Below are 20,823 nucleotides of genomic sequence, written 5' to 3' on the forward strand. Positions count from 1 at the left end.
TGAATGATGTCTTAGAATATGGGATATTATTTCCATTCACTCTTTCGGAGACTCCTTCTATGCATGAAGCTTGTGTTAGTCAGTTTGACGCTACTATCACAAAATGCTCAGAGCAGGGTACTCCATGGAGGAAAAAGGTTTATATAGCTCATATTTCTGGAGATCCAGGGTACAGGCCCCATGGTGTTGGCTCTGGAGAAGGTCCCTGGGGGCCGCATCATGACAGGAGCCTGTGTCCTCCCTCTCTTTATGACTCTACCAGGACTCAGTTATGTGTGCTCCTCTCCATAGTCCAATTAAGTTTCTTCCTTCCTAATGTCACTCACAGACAGTATGGGATTCCGCGCCTTTGTGAGTATCTGGGGACAAACCATAGCATGGGCTTTCTTTGCCATTATCTTTGTCAGTTTTGGGTTGCTATAACAAAATACTAGGGGATGGATAGTTTCAAAAGTAGGGAGGTTTATTTAGCTCTGGAGATTCAAGAATGTGGTGCTGGCATCTGCTAGGCTCTGGTGAAGGTCTTGTGGCTGATGAAAGCTGAACTCTTGAGTGACAGTGGGAAGTGGTGTGCAAAGAGGAGATGAAAGAATCCTACCCCGTGCGATCTACATGAATTCCTTCCAGACCTGATGACCTTTCATGGGCTCTACCACGACGGCAGAGCCACACCAGGGACCAACTCTCCAGCATGAAAAGCCTTGGGGACACACGCAGCAGTATCCACCCCCAGCAGGCAATTTCTTTTGCTTTTAAATTCCAAGCATGTCCTCCATATTTTAAAATTTTGCTTTGTTTGGTTTTATTCTGGTGACCATTCCTTCATTCTTTCCTTCTTTCTTTTCTTCCTTCTCTCCCTTCTTCCTCCTCTTCCCTTTTCTTCTTTTTCCTCTTCTCCCTCTTCCTCCTTCTCCTCCTCCCCCACTCCTCCTCCTCCTCCTCCTTCTTGTCTTCTCATTTTTGGGGGTAGTGGGGATGGAACTCCTGGCCTCGTACATCTGGTGTAGACATTCCACTGCTGAACGATGCCTCCCGTTTCTCCTCCCCTGCTTGGTTATCGTCACGCAGGCTCTTGCACGTCTGCTTGGACATGCACCTGAACCCCAAGCTGCCTGTCTAAGGCCTTTCCATCATAGCTGGGATGGCAGGTGTTCATCACGACGCTCAACTTCTTCCATGGAGATGGAGACTCAGCCTTTTCGGTCTCCAGGCTCCTGGAACGCTGGTCCTCCTGACCTCAGCCTCCAGTGGAGCAAGGATCACAAGCCAGTCACCAGCACTCAGCTTTTTTATTGCTCAGCAGGATCTCCCCAAGTTGACTAGGCTGGCCTTGAACCTCTGATCCTCCTGCCCCAGCCTTCTAAGTAGCTGGGATTACCTCGTGAACCAACTGGACTGACTTCATTTTTCTTTGAATTGTATTATAACTGAATTGCATTTTTTTTGCCAGTCCTGGGCTTGAACTCAGGGCCTGAACACTGTCCTTGGGCTTTCTCAAGGCTGGAGCTCTACCACTTGAGCCACAGCACCACTTGTGGCTTTTTCTATGTATGTAGTATCGAAGAATCAAGCCCAGGTCTTCATGCATTCTAGGCAAGCACTCTACCACTAGGCCAAACTCCCAGCCCTTGAATTGTATTTTAACAAGAGGAAAAGCCCCTGGACCCAATCTATCTTCCACATTTGATGTTTGGGACAGACCATTGACCTTGGAGGCCACCATTTGCCTGGGATGGCACCCCTGCCATGTCATCAGGTTTCATTGCCTCCCTCTGGGTTTGTTGTCTTGCCAGTGAGGGGAATGAGTCTGACCTCACTGCGGGACTATGTGGTCTCATGCATGAGAGCCCTGGCATGGCACCTGGTGTCTGGTCGCCATCAGTTAAGTATCCTTCCTTCCTCCCTCCCATCCTTCCTTCCTTCTATCCTTCCTTCCTTTTTTAAATATCAAGGCAATGGTGGGGAGGAATGATGTTAATTCTTTTTCCTATTTCTGCCAAGCTCTCATCCTTTCAGATGAGCATTTTGCATGTGGCAATCCAGCTTTAAACCTAACTTTGCCAGTGTGCTTATTAACTAACTATACTAAGGCACTTGCTTAACCATTTTCTTTCTTTTTTTCCACTCCTGGGGCCTGGGCACTGTCCTTGGACTTTCTCAAGGCTAGTGCTCTACTGCTTGAGCCACAGTACTATTTCCAGCCTTTTTTGTGTATGTGGTACCGAGGAATGGAACCCTGGTCTTCATGGAGGCAAGCACTCCACCACCAGGCCAAGCTCCCGGCCTTCATGTTTATTTAACAGCAGAGTACCAGGCTATTGAGCTACAACACCATTATTTGTTTCATGGTTCTTCTGCTCTCAGACTCTTTTTGAGCATTTGTGCAGGTTCAGGAGCTGGAGCTCCAGGCCTTGCCATCTTGGGCTCAGTTTTCTCGATCATGGCTGGAGCCCTGTTCTTCTGAGCCGTGCCTTCAGTCCAGCTTTTTAGCCAGTAAATTGTAGACGGGTTTTTGTGGATTTTGCTGCTCAGGTCGACTTCCACCTGAAAGCTTCCTGGTCTCAGTTTTCAAAGTAGATAGGATTATAGGGGTGAAACACTAGCACCAGGCTTCTGGTCTTGGACTGTGTGTGTGTGTGTGTGTGTGTGTGTGTGTGTGTGTGTGTGTTCTGGGTCTTGAGCTTAGGGCCTGGGCACTGTCTCTGAGTTTCCCTTGCTCAAGGCTAGCACTCTACCATTGGAGCTACAACTCTACTTCCAGCTTTTTCTGTGTATGTGGTACTGAGGAATCGAACCCAGGGCTTCATGTATGCTTGGCAAGTACTATACCATTAAGCCACATTCCCAGCCCTCTTGACTCTCTCTCTCTTTTTTAACCGAGGCAATTCTGTATTGCGTGTGTTGTCAGTGTTGCAGCTGCTTTCGTTTGAATGTCATGTGAAGTGAGGTGGCTTTCCCGTGTTTACTTCCTCCATCTCCTCTCCAGAGTTGCTTCCTCCTGACCTCAGCACAGGTGCCTCTTAGCAATTCCAGTGCTTCTTTATTGTTGTGTACAGAATCTTCACACAATGTAGACGCCAGCCATTCACCACTCTCCTCCATTCCCATGTGGATTTTTAATTGTTTTTTCCTAATATGCAAACTTGCAATGTTTTTGCCCTTTCATCGTTTTATTTGAAGTTTCTTTCATCCCATTTATCCACACACTTTGTGTACACATCTGGTGTATGAGGCAGGTGGATGAGGAAGGACTGGGGTGGGGAAGGAAGGACAGCTCAGTTTTTGGTTTCCAGGGAGCTGGGGATGCAGTGTGGCTCTGATAAACAGTATCACAGCAAGAACAACAGTTGTAGCTGGATGCTCCTGTCAGGAGGCTGAGATCTAAGAACCATGATTCAAAGCCAGACTGGGCAGGAAAGTCCATGAAACTCACATCTCCAACTAACCACTAGAAAAACAGCAATGGAGCTGTGGCTCAAAGTGGTACACCACTAGCCTTGAACAAAAAGAGTTCAGAGTTAGCACCTATGCCCTTAGTTCGAGCCCCACGATTGACCAAAAAAAAGCGGAGCCTTGTTAAAAATTGTCCCCCCAGCTGGCTTTGATCTTTGATTCTCCTGATCTCAGTTTCCTGAATAGCTGGAGTGGCAGGCATGAGCCACTGCACCTGGCTAGTATGTTGAACTTTTAAACAGTCCTGGTTGCAGGAGTGGTCAGCAGCGGTGAGAGAGGTGTTCTGGTTGACCACCATCTCAGGATTGGTCAGGCAGGGCCTAGGGAGAAACTGTGGGGAAATGCCAACTCTTGCCGTAGCTGTTACTGGTCAGGAAGGAACTGGTTGTGGCTCAAGTGGTAAAGCACCAGTGAAAAGGACAAGTGAGAGTGTAAGGTCTTGAGTTCAGGTCCCATGCTTGCAACAAAGAAAAAATAAAATGGAGGCAGGGAAGCCAAGCTATTGTGTAGGAAGAGTAAGTCAGTGCTTTATAGCAAAGGCAGCTTTTAAAGAGCGGTTATAATTCCTCTCCTGTGTATGAGTCTTGAGGCAATTAGCTTTGCAGGTTTCCTGGCCATAAAAAGAGGTGAACTGTAGTAGCTGAAGTAGAAAAGTCAAAAGAACCCATGATTTAAGTCCAAAGGTAGAAAGACCATGATAAAGCAGAATACAGGTTGATTCGAAGTCAGGAGACATCCAATTAAGGAAATTGTATAGAGGGTCCTCCTGTTTATTAAAAAAAAAATAATGAATATGGACTACTAAAATACAGGTTTTGAGTCAGTGGAAGTAGTCATTTTCTGTCTCTACTACTTAAATAATAGGCTTTAGCCAAAAAAATAAGAGCTGGTGTTTGTCAGAAGTGCCTGGAAGGCAAAGTCAGTAACCACAGAGGCTACTGGCTTTCTCCAGAACTTCTCAGCTTTGGTTAGTTTTGGCACACAGTACTCTCTGTTGGGGGTTGTTCTTTCTCTTGTTCTGTAGTACTGGGATTTGAGCTCAGGGCCTTCTGCTTGCTAGGTGAGTGCTTTATCACTTGAGCCACTCAAATGACAAAGTTTGTCTTATTTTATGTTGTTTTTGAGACAGGGTCTTGCAGTGTGGTAAAGGCTCGTCTAGAACTCACTATGCTCCTGTGCCAGCCACCCACACACTGGAACTACATCCAGTGCATCCCTGGTTTGTCAAGAAGAATGAGCCTCAGTCAGGCACCCAGTGGCTCACATCTTGTAACCCTAGCTACTAAGGAGGCTGAGATTTGAGGGTCATGGTTCAAAGCGGCCCAGAAAGTCTAATCTCCAATTAACCATCAGAAAACCAGAAGTGGAGCTGTAGGTCAAGTGGAAGAACACTAACCTTGAGTGAAAGATCTCAAGGATGGCACTGAGTTCAAGCTTCATGACCAACAAAAAAAAATCAATTAATTAATTAAAAGGAATGTGCCTCAGAATGGTTACCTGGTTTACGGCCAGGTGCAGCAGCTCAGGCTTGTAATCCCAGCTACTCTGGAGTCCATTGCCTAAGCAAAAATGTGAGACCCCCGTCCCCCCGTCACCACAAATAAGGTGGGCACAGCAATATGTATCCATAACTGTAGCTAAAGTGGGGAAAGCATGGCCCAACACCAGCTCTTAACAAAACAGAGACCCGATCTGAAAAACAAACAAGTAACAACAAAAGACTAAAGCAACAGGAGAGGTGGGGGTAGCTCAAGAATAGAGGGCAAGTGCAGGGACCTAAGGTGAAACTGCAGTATCTCCAATAATACAAATCAAGATGGGCTCACTCCTATAATCCTAGAAACTGAGATCTAGGGAACTCAGTTCAAAGACAGCCCAGGCAGACAAGCTTGAGACTCTTCAATTACCAGCAAAATAAATAATAATAATAATAATAACAATAATAATAACAATAAATAGTAGAGGCATGGCTGAGCAAAAAAGCAGAGTGTGCAACGCTGCATTCAAGATCAGTACCAGCACGCGTGTGTGTGCATGCGTGTGCACACACACACACCCTCAAGATGATTCTGAGCTTAGCTAAGCTCTCACGGCTGGTATGGTGCAGGCCAGTCACTTGTGAAATCAGGCAGCTGGGCTGCAGAGCTTTCCTGCTTAACCACCACACCCAGGTGGTCTGGTGCAAGGATCGGGTGATGAAGGTGAGGAGGGAGGGGAGAGGAGTGTGCACCAAGGAAGGCTTCCCGGAGGAGGAGGTGAGCCAAAGCTGGAACTGAAGGAGCTGTGGCTGAACGGGCATTCCACAGTGAAGGAGGGGCTTCCTGCAGTCAGAGACATAGCCGGGTCCCTCGGAGTCTCAGCCCATGGATGACCCTTGTTGCCCCTCTCTCCGTTCCAGGCTAATTCACCACAGGCCCTGTGTTAGGATCCAGGCGTGAACAGCGCATTCACACCCCTGCCTGCTTGGCGTTTGCAGCCTAATTGGGGAAACAGACAAGGAGGAAGAAGAGCGGGCTCAGAGCTCAGCCTTCCTTCCGAGTAGCTAGGATTACAGGCCTGAGCCACTGGCGCCTGGTTTTCACTCCACATTTTTTGAATTACTCTTCTCCTTTCCAAAGTCCAAACAAGCCTTTCTGGCAGCTGGCCGGTAGGGGTGAGTCTGCCATTTCTCTGATCACCCCCCCCCCCCCCCCCCGCGCACACACACCAGGCACATCTGCTGGGAGTGAGTGAGCTGTGGGAGCTGTGTGTGTTCACTCCCTGGAGGGTCTCTTTTTGCTGTCCCAGATGGAGGCCAAGCAATACCGTCAGTCATGCAATCAAAGAGGGCAGCAGTAGCTCCCTCTTGAGTCTGACTCCAGAGCCCATTTCTCTAACATTCCCAGTGAATCCCCTTTCTACCATCTCCTTTCTATGGAAACCAGATAGACTCTGCAGTTGGCAGGCAAGAATACTAAGTACACAGCAAAGAAATATGTCCTGTGAGGAACGGAGCAGGTGGGAGGTGAAGAGCTGGGTCCATAGCACGCAGTGGTACGGCTGGATCCAAGCCCAGGACATTAAGAATTCAGGGCCCTTCCTTCTGCCCTGGGTGCTACAGGATCCACATTCCCTCCAGAGGAACCATCTATCGGCAGCTCCTCATCCCGGGAGGCATTCTCTTCAGGTAAACAGACTGCAGGTGACCAGTTATGGTCTTTGCACATGGATCCCATGTCCAAGTCGTGTGGCCTCTTGCAGGACCTGCCATACCTGTACTCCCTTGAGACCAAAGTGTAAAAGACTGTGTGTATGCAGAAATGTTATTGTCCTACAATTCAATAGCCATCTTGGGGTCAGCAATAAACTAGAAACTGGGGTCTGATGGACCTACCCCAGGAGGATGGCAAAGGCAGAGCCCAGCCAGGGCTGAGGGTCCGTAGTTCAGGCCATTTAGTCCCACTGTGTCGTGAGAGCCAGATTTGTGCTTTAGACATGACTGCACAGTGCTAAGGCCAGCTGCAGAAAGCAAAGCAACATCCCTGCCCACAAGGCACGATCTGTTTTAATTAAATCAGTGTCTTGTCCTGGGAGACAGAGCAACTCCCTGGAGCAGGGGCCTGGTGTGATGTCGCAGTCAGTCACACCCAGGTTTACCCACTGACCCAGCAGCCTGCAAACAGCCTGAGATGCAAGCTACCTTCCTGTAGGGATGCATTTATCTGCATTTTCCAAAGATCTTGGGTCAATAGCTACAAATTGCTAAAATAAATCTCTCTCTCGGCTCCCTGGGTCCTCAGATGGGGTGCTGATTGGCTTCCTAGATGGAGCTCCCAGGGCTGCTGTCAGCAATGGCTGTCCACAGTCTTCCTGATCTTCTAACAGTTTAACACATTGCAGCTATGGTTCCCGTTGCAGAGATCCAGAAACTGAGGCTCAGAGAGGAAATGCTTTCACCAAGTCCATTATTGGCCTCAAGCCTCTGAATGTCGATGTCTATTGGGGCATTAGCATGGTGCCTGACCCAGGATGAGAAAGGAAAGTTACCCCAAGGTCACACAGCAATGTGCAGTAGAGCCAGGGCAGAAGCAGTCGTGCAGGTCACCATGCCCTTGACCTGAGGACTCCTGTGCCTGGACCATCTGGCCTCTGCACACGGCACCAAAGTCCGGGTTTCTCCGAGAAGTCCCTGGAGGGAGAAGCAGGAGCCTTCTCCATTCCAGCGCCAAGGCCATCAATTCCTGGCTCTGAGAGGAAGGACCTACTCCCCAAGGCGGTGGCTCTATTTTTAGCCTTGAATCCATCAATAAGTGGAGCCTGGCAGATCAGGCAACTCCTGGCAGCCTGATATTAAGAGAGAAAGGGACCATTTATTAAGTACTTTCTGAGTGTGGGGGAGGCAGGGAGGCTTATGGGAAGTGCTTTGCATGGATTATCTGCTTCATTTGTCATAACCTGGATCTAACTCATGATGGTAATCATCTCTTGATGTCATTTGGTAGATAAAGCTCAGAGAGGTCAGGGAGCTGGCAAGAGACTGGCCACACAGCAGATAACCTGCAAGGCCTCAAGCCAAATGCGTCCAAATACAGAGCATGCCAGGTCTGTGGGAATACAAATTCAAATCCAAAATGAAGTCCTGTCTTCTATATCATCCAATAGATAAAATGGGTCCCTGATCATTGAGTCACTGGGTCAGGGAGGGGACGGGGCAGGGCAGACAGGAAGTTACTGCACTAGAGGGAGAGCAGTGTGGCTGCATCCTCAGTGTCCCCAGAGGGAGGCGATGTGGAGGGACACGGCAGGTGGCCACCATTCCAGAAAGGCAAGGAGACTGGATATGTCAGGCCCATCTAGGGAAGAGCCCAGGCACACAGCATTTATTTGCAGTCCAGGAACAGGGAAGATAGAGGAGGCTTCATAGGGAACAGAAAGCCCCATCTGGTTTGGTTTTGCCCTCTAACTAAGTTTGTTCATTTACACATTCTGCAAGTGCCAGCCACGAATTCCTGGTCACAAGGATTTTCTGGTGTGAATTGGAAGACAGATAGATTCAGCTCAGGGAAATGTATTGTTCTTGCAGGGCAGAGAGTGTGGGAAGTGGGAAAGGCCGGGGTCCAAAGTTCAGAGCTCTGGGGTCCCTGTGATCAGAAGTACAGCCAGGGCCCAAGCTCAGAGCCCCAATAGCAAGTGGAACTGGGGCGTGAAGAGGTCCCTCTCTGTCTCAAGTCTGTTTAACACGGGCTGTGGTCAAAAGTCTCCAAAGTAAAAAAAAATAGTATAACACACATATGTGTGCATGAACCAACACATGTGCACACATATACACATGCATCAGCACATATACTACACATATATGGTAGCATGTCCAAGTGTCCAAGAGACACAAGAGCCAACTAAAAACGTTCCCAATGGCCTAAACTGGAATGTTTCCTCAACAATAACATCAGCAAATAATAAAGTAGCATTGGATTGCAATCCAATGTATGAAATAAATATGCATGAATCCATGCTGTTATAAGTGACTGAATAAATGCTATAAATAAATGATTGAGTAGAGACAGCTCTCTCTCCTCTGCAAAAATCCAAATAATTCATACACCTTGTTCTCTACAGGAAGTGACGCCTCCCTCTCCTCCGTCCCTTGCCCCTCTACACCACTGCTAGAGCAGAGCTGGGCACTGCACAACTCTCTCCCTGACAGCTCCCAAGGGGGGATGGGAGAAGAAGAGCCACATTTTCCGTGGAGAAAGCCAGCCCACACTACCTGAGCCAGGTGATCTGGTGTGAAGGTGGCATTACGTGGATACTGTGTGTGCCATTGGCAGTGTTGGGCAGCAAACCAGTTCTGCCTGGGAGCTTTGGAACTGGGCCAGTTTGTGTGTCCCTGTTCCCGAGGAAGCCCTAGAGATACTGGTAGGAACCCAAAAGCACAGGGAGTCTGATCCCTTCACTTGGCCCAGGGCGGAGGATCCTGCCAGAAACAGAGTGTTCAGCAGATGTGACAGTGATCTATCTATAGGGACTGGGTTGGCGGTGTCTGGTGGCAGCAGGTGTGACCTTGAGCACAAAGAAAGAGTACTGGCTAGAGGCGTCCCCAGGGATCGGTGGGGCAGTGGCATCTGGCAGCCTCAGGAGGCCCGGAGACTGCTGTGTCTGTCTCCCTCAGAACACAGCTCTGTGTCCTGAAGGCCACAACCTCTGGCTTTGGGCTTCAAGGTCTGCTTCTGGGCCTCTAGTTCTTGCGACTGATTGTTCTTGTGAAGCCTGCCCTTCAGCAAGAACATTCTAGAAGGCATAGAAACTATTCTAGTTAGTTACAATTACAAACAAAAAGCTTGAAAAGGTGTCTCTAGTTGCAGTCCTTCGGGGGTTGAGGCAGGAGATCTTGAGTTCAAGGTCAGCGTGGGCTACAAAGACTGTTTTAGAAAAATATCAAGTTAGTTAAGAAAGAAAAATAGAGCCAGCTACAATGGCTCACACATATCACCCAGGCTACTTAGAAGGCTAAAACAGGGAGGATTGCCATTCAAGGCCAGCCTGGGCAAAAGTTCATGAGACCCTCATCTCAACAGAATAACCTAGAGAGTGGGAGTGTGTGCCTGTCAAATGCAGTATGGCAGGAAACATGAATGGGAGGCAAACACGGGCAAGTCCAAAACCCTGAGTTCAAACCCTGATACCAACCAAAGAAAAAAATGTTCCCTGGAGCAATGATTGTAGTTAACAGTAACATCCAATCTTTGTGTGTGTGTGTGTGTGTGTGTGTGTGTGTGTGTGTGTGTGTTGTTGTTGGTCATGGGGCTTGAACTTAGGCTTGTCAAATCCCTGGTCCTGAAAAGAAGGTATTTACCTAACCTTAATGGATTCCTAATGTTATGACCACCATTTGATTTTCTGTGTTTCCCACCAGACTGGGAAGATAACTCAGTGGTGGGGTCCCTGCCTGGCAAATGCAAGGCTCAGGGGTGAGCACTTCAGGAAAGCCAATTTACAGGCAGACATCACAGGACAGACAGTAAATGTTGTATCAACCATGAGAAAGTAAAAGCTGGGTTTCTGGAAGAAGCTAGAAGTGGATAGGAGATGCCAGACAAATGATCTCACCAGGAAGAGAGTCAAAAGATACAAGCTAGAAAATGGAGATATGGATCAAGTTGTAGAATGTTAGCCTTAAGTGAAAAAGCTGAGGGACAGTGCCAAGACCTGAGTTCAAAACCCAGTACCAGCACAAAACACAAAAAGACACAAGCGAAAGAAGAAATGGACACTTAAGATTATTCAAAGTGAATTGTACCAACAGAAAAATGAAAAATATAGATGTTAAAAAAGAGCTACCGGGGGCCGGGAGTTTGGCCTAGTGATAGAGTGCTTGCCTGTCATGTACGAAGTTCCTGGTTCGAATCCTTGGTATTACATACATAGAAAAAAAATGGAAGTGGTGCTGAGGCTCAAGTGGTAGAGCTCTAGCTCTACTACTTGAGAAAGTTCAAGGACAGTGCTCAGGCCCTGAGCTCAAGCCCAGAACTGGCAAAAAAGAAAAAAAGAAAAAAAAAAAGAGCTACTGGGAGGAGAAAGAGAGGAAAGAACTGTTAATAAGAAAATCTCTCTAGAGCTGGACACTGGTGGTCCATGCCTGTAATCCTTGCTACTCAGGATGCCTAGATGGGAAGAGCTGGCTTCAAAGCTAACCTGGCTGGAAAAGCTCCCTGGGACTCAGACCCAAAGCTGGGAGCGGAGCTGTCCTTCAAGTGGTAGCGTGTCAGCCTGGAGCAGCAAAAGCAGAGAGATGCAAGGCCCTGAGTTCAAGCAGCAGGACTGATACACACACAAACACAACTTTCACAACGATTCGAGAGACATTGCTAAAAAACAGAGAGGTATTGAGTATTTATCACGCACAGGTGATCAGCTAAACTAACTTGACAACAAAAAGTAGAGAGAGAGGAAGAAGCCAAGTTTTTCTCCAAGTAGCATGCACTTCCATCCATAGGAATTATATTGAAGAGAACAAAACCCCTGGATCGGACTCGGATGTTCCCCCAAGGCCCGGGCCCTGGGCCTCACCCCCCCCCCCCCCCCCCCCCCCGGGCCCGGGCCCGGGCCCTGGCTCCGGCCCCGCCTCCGGAAAGCCCTCGGCGGGGAGAGCGCGCCCCCTGCCGGACGAAACCCAGCCCCAGGGCCAGCTGCCCCGTCCATCATCCGTCAGACCCGCCCCTCCTCCCCCGCATCCTGGGGTCCCAGCCTCCCCTTAGTTTGGGGTGGAAGCTGGGATGGGAAGGAGAGGGCGGAGAGGGCGGAGAGGGCGCCCCGGCACCCTAGGTGAGAGGCGGGCCAGGGAGCCTGTCTGGCGGCCCATTTCAGGCCGGGCCTGGGAACTTGGCTGGGAGTGGATGGGGGGCGGGAGGGGGCGGATGCGAGGAGCGGGGCGTGAACCCGCGGCCGATCTCCCCGCAGGGAGAGTCTGGAGCGGGGCTTTCTGTCGGTGGCAGAATCCCAGCTCTCCCACCTGTGTGTGGTTGGGGTGCGTGGGTCCATTCCATGAAAGCCAGCGTGATTAGAGATGGGGAAGGAGTTCGGCCCGGTGTGGGGGCGGGGACCCCGGGTCCCCCCGAAATCTTTCCCACCTCCCCGCCTGAGCGGGGGCGTAGGGCTACCTGAAAGGGGGGCAGTGCTGGGGTGGCTGGGCGAGCACCTCTCCTCCCCATCTCCACACAGGTGCTACCTTGGGCCCAGACAGGAACACAGACCCAGCCCAGAAGGGGGTTACAGAGGGCTCCAGTACAGAGAACCCCAGCCTCCAACCCCCACACAAATGCCATCTTTCTCATGAAGAGATGGCAGGAGCCAGCGCCATGCCAGGCCTGAAACCAGAAGTCCAGGTTGGAGTCCCAAGTCCGAAGCTTGTCCTCAGGGAGGAGGCTGGTGGAGGTGGGGGGTCCCAGGCTCCCGGAGCTGCTAGGACCAGGCAGAGGCCCTTGGAGCTGGCTGTGAGGGGGGGCCAGGATTCCAGACCTGGCCTCAAGCTGCCCACCCTGCCTGATCATGGAAGTCCTTCAGCCTCCAGGAGGTTCAGGGTCTCTCTGTGTGACTTCTTAAAGACCAGATCCCCCGGGAACCTTTATAGCATGGCACCAGGTCTCCAACAAAAGACAGTGTTAGTAAGAATGGAGAAGCTGGCAGGGACGGAAGGGCTCAGCTGTGAGCCTGGAGAGGCCCAAGATGAAGGTATGGACTTTCTGGGGGTCAGAGGAGGAAATTCCACACACAACCAAGAGGCACCTCCTGAGAAGAGCCGGCTTTTCTCACCAGGCCTGGCTCCTGAGAGGGCAAGAAAGAGAAGCCGGAAGGATGAGGCCTTTTCCCAGGGTGAGGAGGAGGCCCTCGACTTCTTGTGGCTTGACAGGAGCCCTGGTGGGGACAGTCAGTCTGTAGGAGGGCCCCCACAAACTGCTTCCCTGGAGTCCTCAGGGGACTCCCACAGTCCTTTCTCTAGCCATGGCATTGGAGATCCAGCAGAGTGTGAGTACTTGCCAGATGCAGGGGACCAGGCCCCTCCAGGGAGCACCGGTGGCTCTGGGGGGTCCTCCAGCCCTTGTGGAGGACAGCTGTGCAGTCTGACCACACAGGGCTCTCCTCAGAGTCCAGCACTGGGCCTGGCAGGGCCAGGACCCGCTTCTACAGAGCAGCCGGAAGTCCAGCCCATGGTGGGCAAGGAAGATCAGGAGGGGTCAGAGGTCCAGGCCAGGCCAGTGTCCAGGAAGAGGCCAGGACAAAGATTGGCTGCTACTGCTGCCAGCTCCTCGGAGCCCTTGGGTGGCCTCAGCTCCTCCCTAGAGGCTGCCACCAGCCAGGCCTGTGCAGGCCTAGTCATCAGGCAGAGAAGATCTAAGTACACCAAGAAGCTAAGAATGAATACCAAGTCCTGCACCCAAGATCAAGTCACCCGTCTCGCCCGCCAGAGTGGCCCAGAGGAAGCTAGCCTGGGAGGCTGTCTCATATGGGTAAGTTGAGTCTGAATGTTTGGGGTAGGGAGGGCCAAGCGACCACCTCAAAGCTGTGTTTGGTATTTCATAGATCTAATTTGGATAGTGATGAACATTGTATTTCTCACACGTTTCTTTTTGGGGACAGGATTTCACTGTGGTTCAGACATGCCTAGAACTCAAGATCCGCCTGCCTTAGCCTCTTCAGTGCTGGGATGATAGGCACCACTGTATGTGACATTTATGTTCTATAAACGGAAGCCCCTAACCCAGGGAAGAGAAAGTCTGCTAAATCCCCACAAACGGCCCTTGGTGTTGTTTTTTTCTTTCTTTCTTTCTTTTTTCTTTTCTTTTCTTTTCTTTTTTTTTTTTGCTAGTCCTTGGGCTTCCTTAAGGCTAGAGCTCTATCACTTCAGCCACAGCACCATTTCCAGCTTTTTCCTATGTATGTGGTACTGAGGAATTGAACCTAGGTCTTCGTGCATGTTAAGCAAGCTCTCTACCACTAGGCCAAACTCCCAGCCACATGGGCCTTTGTCTTTTGATGTCAGCAGTCTTGGGTTAAAATTTTGCCTCTGCCTGTTTCCTTACTAAGCAATTTCACTGTGTGTTTTTGTTTGTTTGTGTTAGTGGGACTAGGGTTTGAACTTAAGGTCTTGTACTTTCTAGACTTTTGCTCTACTGTTTTTCTTTAGTTTATTATTAGCCAGAACCTCTTCTTTTGTTTAGTTTTGAAATAGGGTCTCACTTGTTAGTCTAGGCCAGCTCAAGTCCATAATCTTCCTACCTCTGCCACCCAAAGAGCTGAGATTACAAGTGTGAACCACCACACCCAGCCTAGGTATTGACATTTTTCGTAACCTCCTCATCTTTATAAAGGAAATGCTAATTCCATGTTAATGGTGGTACATTAAGGATTAAGTGAGATGATGGTGTAAAATAATGTGCCTGGCCTAAGGCACATTAAAGGTAAATTGCTTAATTCATGTTACATTTGTTTTCCTTTTAGTGGTGCTGACTGTAGCCTTACAGTATCAGCATTAGCCCCAAGTTACCAGATGGGGGAAACTGAGGCTTAAAAAAAAAAAGAACAGAGTCAGGGACAGTCACGTTGGTTCTGTTCATTGATGAGATGGCCCTTCTTATTTTTGTTGGATAATTTCATAGTTGAAGCTTTCATATGTAGGAATGTGCATTATGTATTAAGTATTTTTTTTATATCACCTCCACCTGGAACTCAGAGAGGTAGGGTAACAGATCTAAGGTCACACAGCTGGAAAATGGCAGCCAGGGCACAGACCCAGAATGTCCCGAGAGCCTGCTGTGCAGTCTGCCTGAGCGCCCATCCATGTTATCAGCATGCAGCTCACTTCACGTGTGTTGAGGACATGCTAAAGCCTTTGTGTTCAACCTCTGTAGCAACCCTACAAGGCAGATGCTATAGATTAAGCCCATTTCACTGATAGCCACACGGGGACTGTGGCGGTGAAATGGCTGGTCAAGGCCAAGCAGCCTACTAGCAGAACTACAGAGCTAACCTCCTGCACACCATTACATTGCAAAGCTGGTACATTGTAAACATCGTTCGCCCCTCCCCCCCCACACTTTTTTTGTGCATATGTGTGTACTAGGCTTGAACTTAGGACCTCATGCTCTTGCTTGGCTTTTTCATTCAGGGCTGATGGCTCTACCCCCCTGAACCACACCTGTAGCCTGACTTTTTGCTGGCTCATGGGGGATAAGAGTCCCATGGGTTTTTTTGTTTGGGCTATCTTCCAACTTCAATCCTCAGCTCTCAGCCTGTGGAGTAGCTAGGGTTACAGGTGTGAGCTAAAAGTCTGCAGGGCAACCCATCTTAGTGCCTAATCTTTAATGGCCTTGTCTGGACTTGGTGACTGTTGGAGGCTGGTCTCCTCCTGCAGCATCTTCCGGCTCCCCTTTTCCTGCAGGAACAGATGCTGTTACACAGCCATGTTCTGGGACAAGTCGTTTGGTTTCTGAGCTTGCTAGTACTTAGAGTTCTTTCTCGGTTGGAACACATTGTCCTGCTGCATCTTCGCTTTTCCTGTGTCCTTGTGTCCTTGCTGTCTGTGACGTACGTAGTTGACACATGACAGCCATGTGCTGTGGACTGGGGCTTGCTTTCCTCTTGTGACTGGACCAGAGTTTAGATCAGGGCCCCGGGGGCTCCCAGGCTGGCATTCAGAGTCCTGGTTTTGCCTCGTGACCTAGGCAAGAGCTCTCCACCCTTCTGGTCACAGTTCTGTCGTCTGGCTCATGTGTTACAATGCTCACCTGCAGACCAGCGGTCTGACACACGCTTGCTATCTAGCAGTGTTTTACCACATTGCCACGTCCTGCTCTACCTAAGGCTGTTTCCCTAGTTCAAATCATTTATTTAGACCAGATGTGGTTTGTAGGTCTGCAGCCTTTGAGGGGTGGGAAGTAAGACATGTGGAGAGCATGGCGGTGGAGCTGGGCTCCCACCTGGCTTGACTGGAAGTACCTCCCCACCCCACCCTGGCTGTTGTGTCCTCCAGGCCCCATCCTTGACTCTGCTGCACAGCCCATCTTCTCACAGCTTCCCAAACCACCCGTTGCCATGACAACTGGCGCCAGCTGCAGGGAGAAGAATTGAGGCTGGGATGCGACAGGGACAGAGAGGCGGATGGTTGAAAACAAGGCTGAGAGAGGTGTGGGCAGGCGTGGGCACTGAGCCCAGTGGTCCAGAGTGCCAGTACCTTCCCCTGGGGCAGCCTGGATGGAAGCAAGGGCACACAGATGGGTTCAAGGTCGGCCTGTGCCTTGCTAGTTCAGGGCAGCTTGAGGTGGAGCCGTCTTTCTGAATCCTGGTTACCCCCTCTGTGAAATGGAAGCAGGTGCTGGGCCTGGTGGGAGAGGAAGGCGGAGATGGGGACTACTGAGGGTGTCAGGATGCCCTTCTCCTCGAGATCATGAGCCCCCACAGTGAGCAGGGAGGTTGGGAGCTGCCTGAGGGCAGGATAGGAGGGCTCATGAGGAGAAAAGCTCTGCTAGGGGAGTCTGCCCTGCTCTGTCTGCCTGTCACACCTTCTCTGGCCCAACCACACCCCCAGGCACGAGGTACTCTGTGTGTGGGAGGAGGGAGCTTTTGAAGCTGGAGGGTGACCTGAGATGTGGCTCTGGCCACAGCATTTGCCTAGCATGCACAAGGCCCTGGGTTTTATTCCTGGTACTGTCAGCAAGCAAAAACAAGAAGCAAAAGCAGCTCTTTTTTATTTATGGGCTTGTTGTTTGCTTACTATATGCCCTTTAGTCCTCCCCTGAACTTGAAAGATCAGGGCTAAGCCCTCATTTCACTAATTAAGAAAACTGCTATTCATAGGCTACGCACTGGTGTCTCTCGCCTGTAATCCCAGCTACGTTGGAAGCCGAGGTCTGAGGATTGCTGAGCCCAGGCAGAAAAATCTGTCAGATTCTTATTTCCAATTAACCGGAAAGGAAAAAAAGAAAGAAAGAAAGAAACAAAGAGATGTGAAGGAATGGCAGGGTGCCAGCCTTGAACAGAATAAATCAAGGAAAATGCTCAAGACCCTGAGTTCACAAGCCCCAGTAATCAGCACACAAAAACCAAAACACGAACTCCTGGCATACTGAGGTTAATGACTCATTCGAGGGTCTTACGGCCAGTTAAAGGGTGGAGCCAGGACTGAATTCAGGTCTGTCTGACTTTCAGAGTCTGTGCAAATACAGGCTGTAGTCGCAAAGACCATGGATGCCAGTGGGAAGGAGTAAGGCTGAGAAGTAAGTCTCTGTCTGAGGATAGGGACATGTTCAGCAGGCGGATAAAGTAGAAAAGGACATACCAGAAAGAAGACAGTGCAAATGTAAAGGCCCTGAGGTTTGCCCCTTGCCTCTGAGACCCTTATTTTACTTTCTGTCTCCATGAGCTTGACTATTCTGATTATTTCTGATAAGCAGAACCATATAGTAATTGTTCTTCAATGACTAGTTTATGGCACTTTGTGCAATACATCAGAATTTTGTTCTATTGCCAGTTACTGGTGGCTTAACATCTGTCATCCTACTATTCAGCAAAGTCTGGTCTGCTATCGCCCTATCCCTTGATGCACAATGCCACTTCCGGTTTTCTGGTGGTTAATGGAGATAAGAGTCTCACGGATTTTCAGTGGCTGGACTGGATTTGAATGGCGGTCTTCAGATCTCAGCCTCCCGAGTAGCTAGGATTACAGGCGTGAGCCAGAGCTCATGTCCAGAAGTGGAGCTGTGATTCAAAGTGGTAGAGCACTAACTAGCCTTGAGCACAAAGACCTTAGGGATAGTGCCTGGGTTTAAGCCCCATCACCATCACTACCACCACCAACAAAGAAGTAAATTTTGTTTTGTGTAGGTGCCGCATTCTCTTTATCCATTCTGCTTTCAGTGGACATTTTGATTGTTCATGCCTTTAGGTTGTTGTGGCTGATGCCATAACATTAGGAATGCTGTCCGACTTTCTGCCTTCAGTTTTCCCTTTGTACATAATTCTCAGAGGTGAAATGACCGGAAGACTGTCTTCAGTATCCAGACTTATCACTCATTTTGTTTTTGATTTGCATTATTTAATCTTTTAAAGGCATTTCTTTCCTATCTCAACATAATGAAGGGTTTTTTTTGTATAATTGTATTTCACTTGGTGATCCTGTCATCTACTTGGAATTGATTTTGCGAGTGACTGAAGTGGGGTTCCAGTTAAATTTTTATATGGGTTTGCAATTGCTCCAACACCATTTACTGAAAATTCTATCGTTCTCCACATCTATGGGAATGCCAGTTGTGTCGTAAATCAAGTTTCTGTATATGTGGAATTGGATTTCTGGTCTCCCTATATTCATCTCATTCAAACTGTCAATCCATTCGCCAATACAAAGCATCTTAATTAAAGTTGCATATTAACAGATTGAAAGAAAAATCCGACAATTCTCTCAACTTTGTTATATTCAGGGAGATCTGTGTGTGTGTGCGTGTGTGTGTGTGTGTGTGTGTGTGTGTGTGTGTGTACATATCAGCACTGAAACCTGAGCTCAGGGCCTCATGTTCTCACTTGGCTTTTTCATTCAAGCTGGCACTCTTACCAATTGAGCCATACTTCCAGCTCTAGCATTTTTGCTGGTTATCTGGTTAACTGGTTTAGAATATTGTGGAAACCTGGCACTGGTTGCTCACACCTGTAATCCTACCTATTTAGAAGGCTCAGATCTGAGGATCGAGGTTCAAAGCCAGTCCAGGCAGGAAAGTAGTGCCAGGGAAATGCAGAGGAAAGTGAAAAATTCCAAAATGTTAGTCAGTGTAAATGTGATCAGGCCACTTTGGTCTACCGATTGGCAACAGTATTCCGTAGAGATAGAGGCTGGGCTCTGTCCTCAGGGGCTGGTGAGAACAAGAAGTAGACTTGAGCCTGGAGCTTGTGACTCACATGCATAATCCTAACTACTCAGGAGGCTGAGATCTGAGAATCAGTGGTTCGAAGCCAGCTTGGGCAGAAAGTCCATGAGACGCTTACTTCCAGCTAACCACTGAGAGTGGAGCTGTGGCTCAAGTGGTAGAGTGCTACCCTTGAGCTGAAAAGCTCAGGGACAGTGCCCAGGCCCTGAGTTTAAGCCCCAGAAGGAACACACACACACACACACACACACACACACACACACACACACACACTCGTAGATATGGAGGTCAGTTTGATCTTTTGTCTACTTTAAGAGTTTAGGGGCATCTTAGGTGTGTGCCCCTGAACTGTTAGAAACTAGATAGGTAGATAGGTGTTGGTTCAAGTCTTTATAGACAGAGTTGAGACACAGTTGAAAGAAGGACGAGAGGAGCCTGGGTTGAGTTTGGTCAGGTGGAGACTGTCACTGGCAGGCAGGCCTAAACCGATCTGGAGCTTTGATTAAAATTAGCTTATAGCTGGTGATTTCTTCTTATCATCAGAAGGCCCAGAGTGTCTGATTATAGTGCTTTATATATATGTTTGATGCTTTTGTAAAATGAAAACTTAAAGAAAATTGCAGATTCTCACCATTGCTGTCATGTAAAAAATACCATTGATTTTTATCCATTGATTTTATATCTAGAAATCTTGCTGAACTCTTTTATAAAAAAGAAAAACATGTAATTTATCTATTAAGATGTCCTCTGTTTTCTCAATGGACAATTACGTATGGACAAATGACAGTGTTATTTCCTCTCCAGTTCTTTACCTCAGCTTTCCCCCACCCCTTCCTGCTTCCTTCCTCGCTCAGACCAGGAGAATAACATCGCATGGAGAGGCCCAGACAGGACCACCAGTTCTAGGTTTTAAAGGAAAACTCGGTGTCATTTTACCTTGAGCAAAGTCTGTGCTATGTTTTCCTGATGATGCTGTTTACCAGGATAAGAGAGTTGTCTTCGCTTCCTGCCTTTCTAGTTATTCTCTAGCACCTGGCTCATTTCACGTTCTTGTAGCTACTCATTTTAGTTTATGGTTGGCATATGTCTGCAATTGCTATATTTCTATCTTCTCTCCTTTATGTCCTCCTCTTAGATAATTTTCCTTATCCTTTTTAGATTATTTCCTCATTCTCTGAAATGTTTGGAAGTTTCTTGTGTTCTTTTGGTAGTTATCTTAGAAAAATGTATCATGCAACCAGGTGCTGGTGGCTCACGTCTCTAATTCTAGCTACTCAAGAAGCTGAGACCTGAGGATCGTGGTTCAAAGCCAGCCCAGATAGTAAAGTTTGTGAGACTCTTATCTCCAGTTAACCACTCAGAAACTGGAAGTAGTGCTGTAGCTCAAGTGGTAGAACTCTAGCCTAGATCATAGAGAGGCTCAGGGACATTGCCCAGGTCCTGAGTTCAAGCCACACAACCGACCAAAAAAACGGAAAGAAAGGAAGTAAATGTATCATGGGTACCTGAATTATTAAAGCATGAAAGTAGTTTGAATCCATCTTTCTCTGAAATGCTGGGAAGACCTTGGAGTGCTTTCATTCTAGGCAGGCACCTTCCCAATTTGTGTGCTATTGTTATTCTCTAAATTGGTCCTATTTTATTTTTTAATCTCACAAATTACACACTGGTATTGTCATTTCATACAGTGTTTGCTTAGATTTAACAACATGTTTGTCCTCTTCTGTGCTGAGAATTTCTCATTTTGCATCTCAGCTCTTCTAAGTGGCTCCATTTCTCTTTCTTTCTGCCTCGAGTTCATCCTTTAGCATTTCACTTATTGAAGAAAATAGAATTACCAAGAGAAACAACTCTCTTTGTTTTCCATACCCTATCTTTTCCCTTCTTACTGTTGAAAAATATTTTGTCTGGGTCTGCAAGTGACAGTCATTTTCTTTATGCACATTGAAACATAACATGCCCCTGTGTTTTGCTTGTCATT

At 48.4% G+C, this 20,823-nt stretch overlaps 1 protein-coding gene across 1 annotated transcript in view; it reads left to right on the top strand.

Annotated features, from left to right (window-relative positions):
• The window catches only part of Spocd1 (SPOC domain containing 1), a 41,875-nt gene that overhangs the window by 6,651 nt on the left and 14,401 nt on the right, over positions 1 to 20,823 (top strand). The window contains exon 2 of the mRNA XM_090334004.1: positions 12,151 to 13,436. Within this exon, the coding sequence (XP_090190130.1) occupies positions 12,151 to 13,436 (1,286 nt within the window). The remainder of the gene's footprint in view (positions 1 to 12,150; positions 13,437 to 20,823) is intronic.

This window comes from Megascapheus bottae, chromosome 6, assembly GCF_031878675.1.
Source record: "Megascapheus bottae isolate mThoBot1 chromosome 6, mThoBot2.hap1, whole genome shotgun sequence".
NCBI lineage: Eukaryota > Metazoa > Chordata > Mammalia > Rodentia > Geomyidae > Megascapheus > Megascapheus bottae.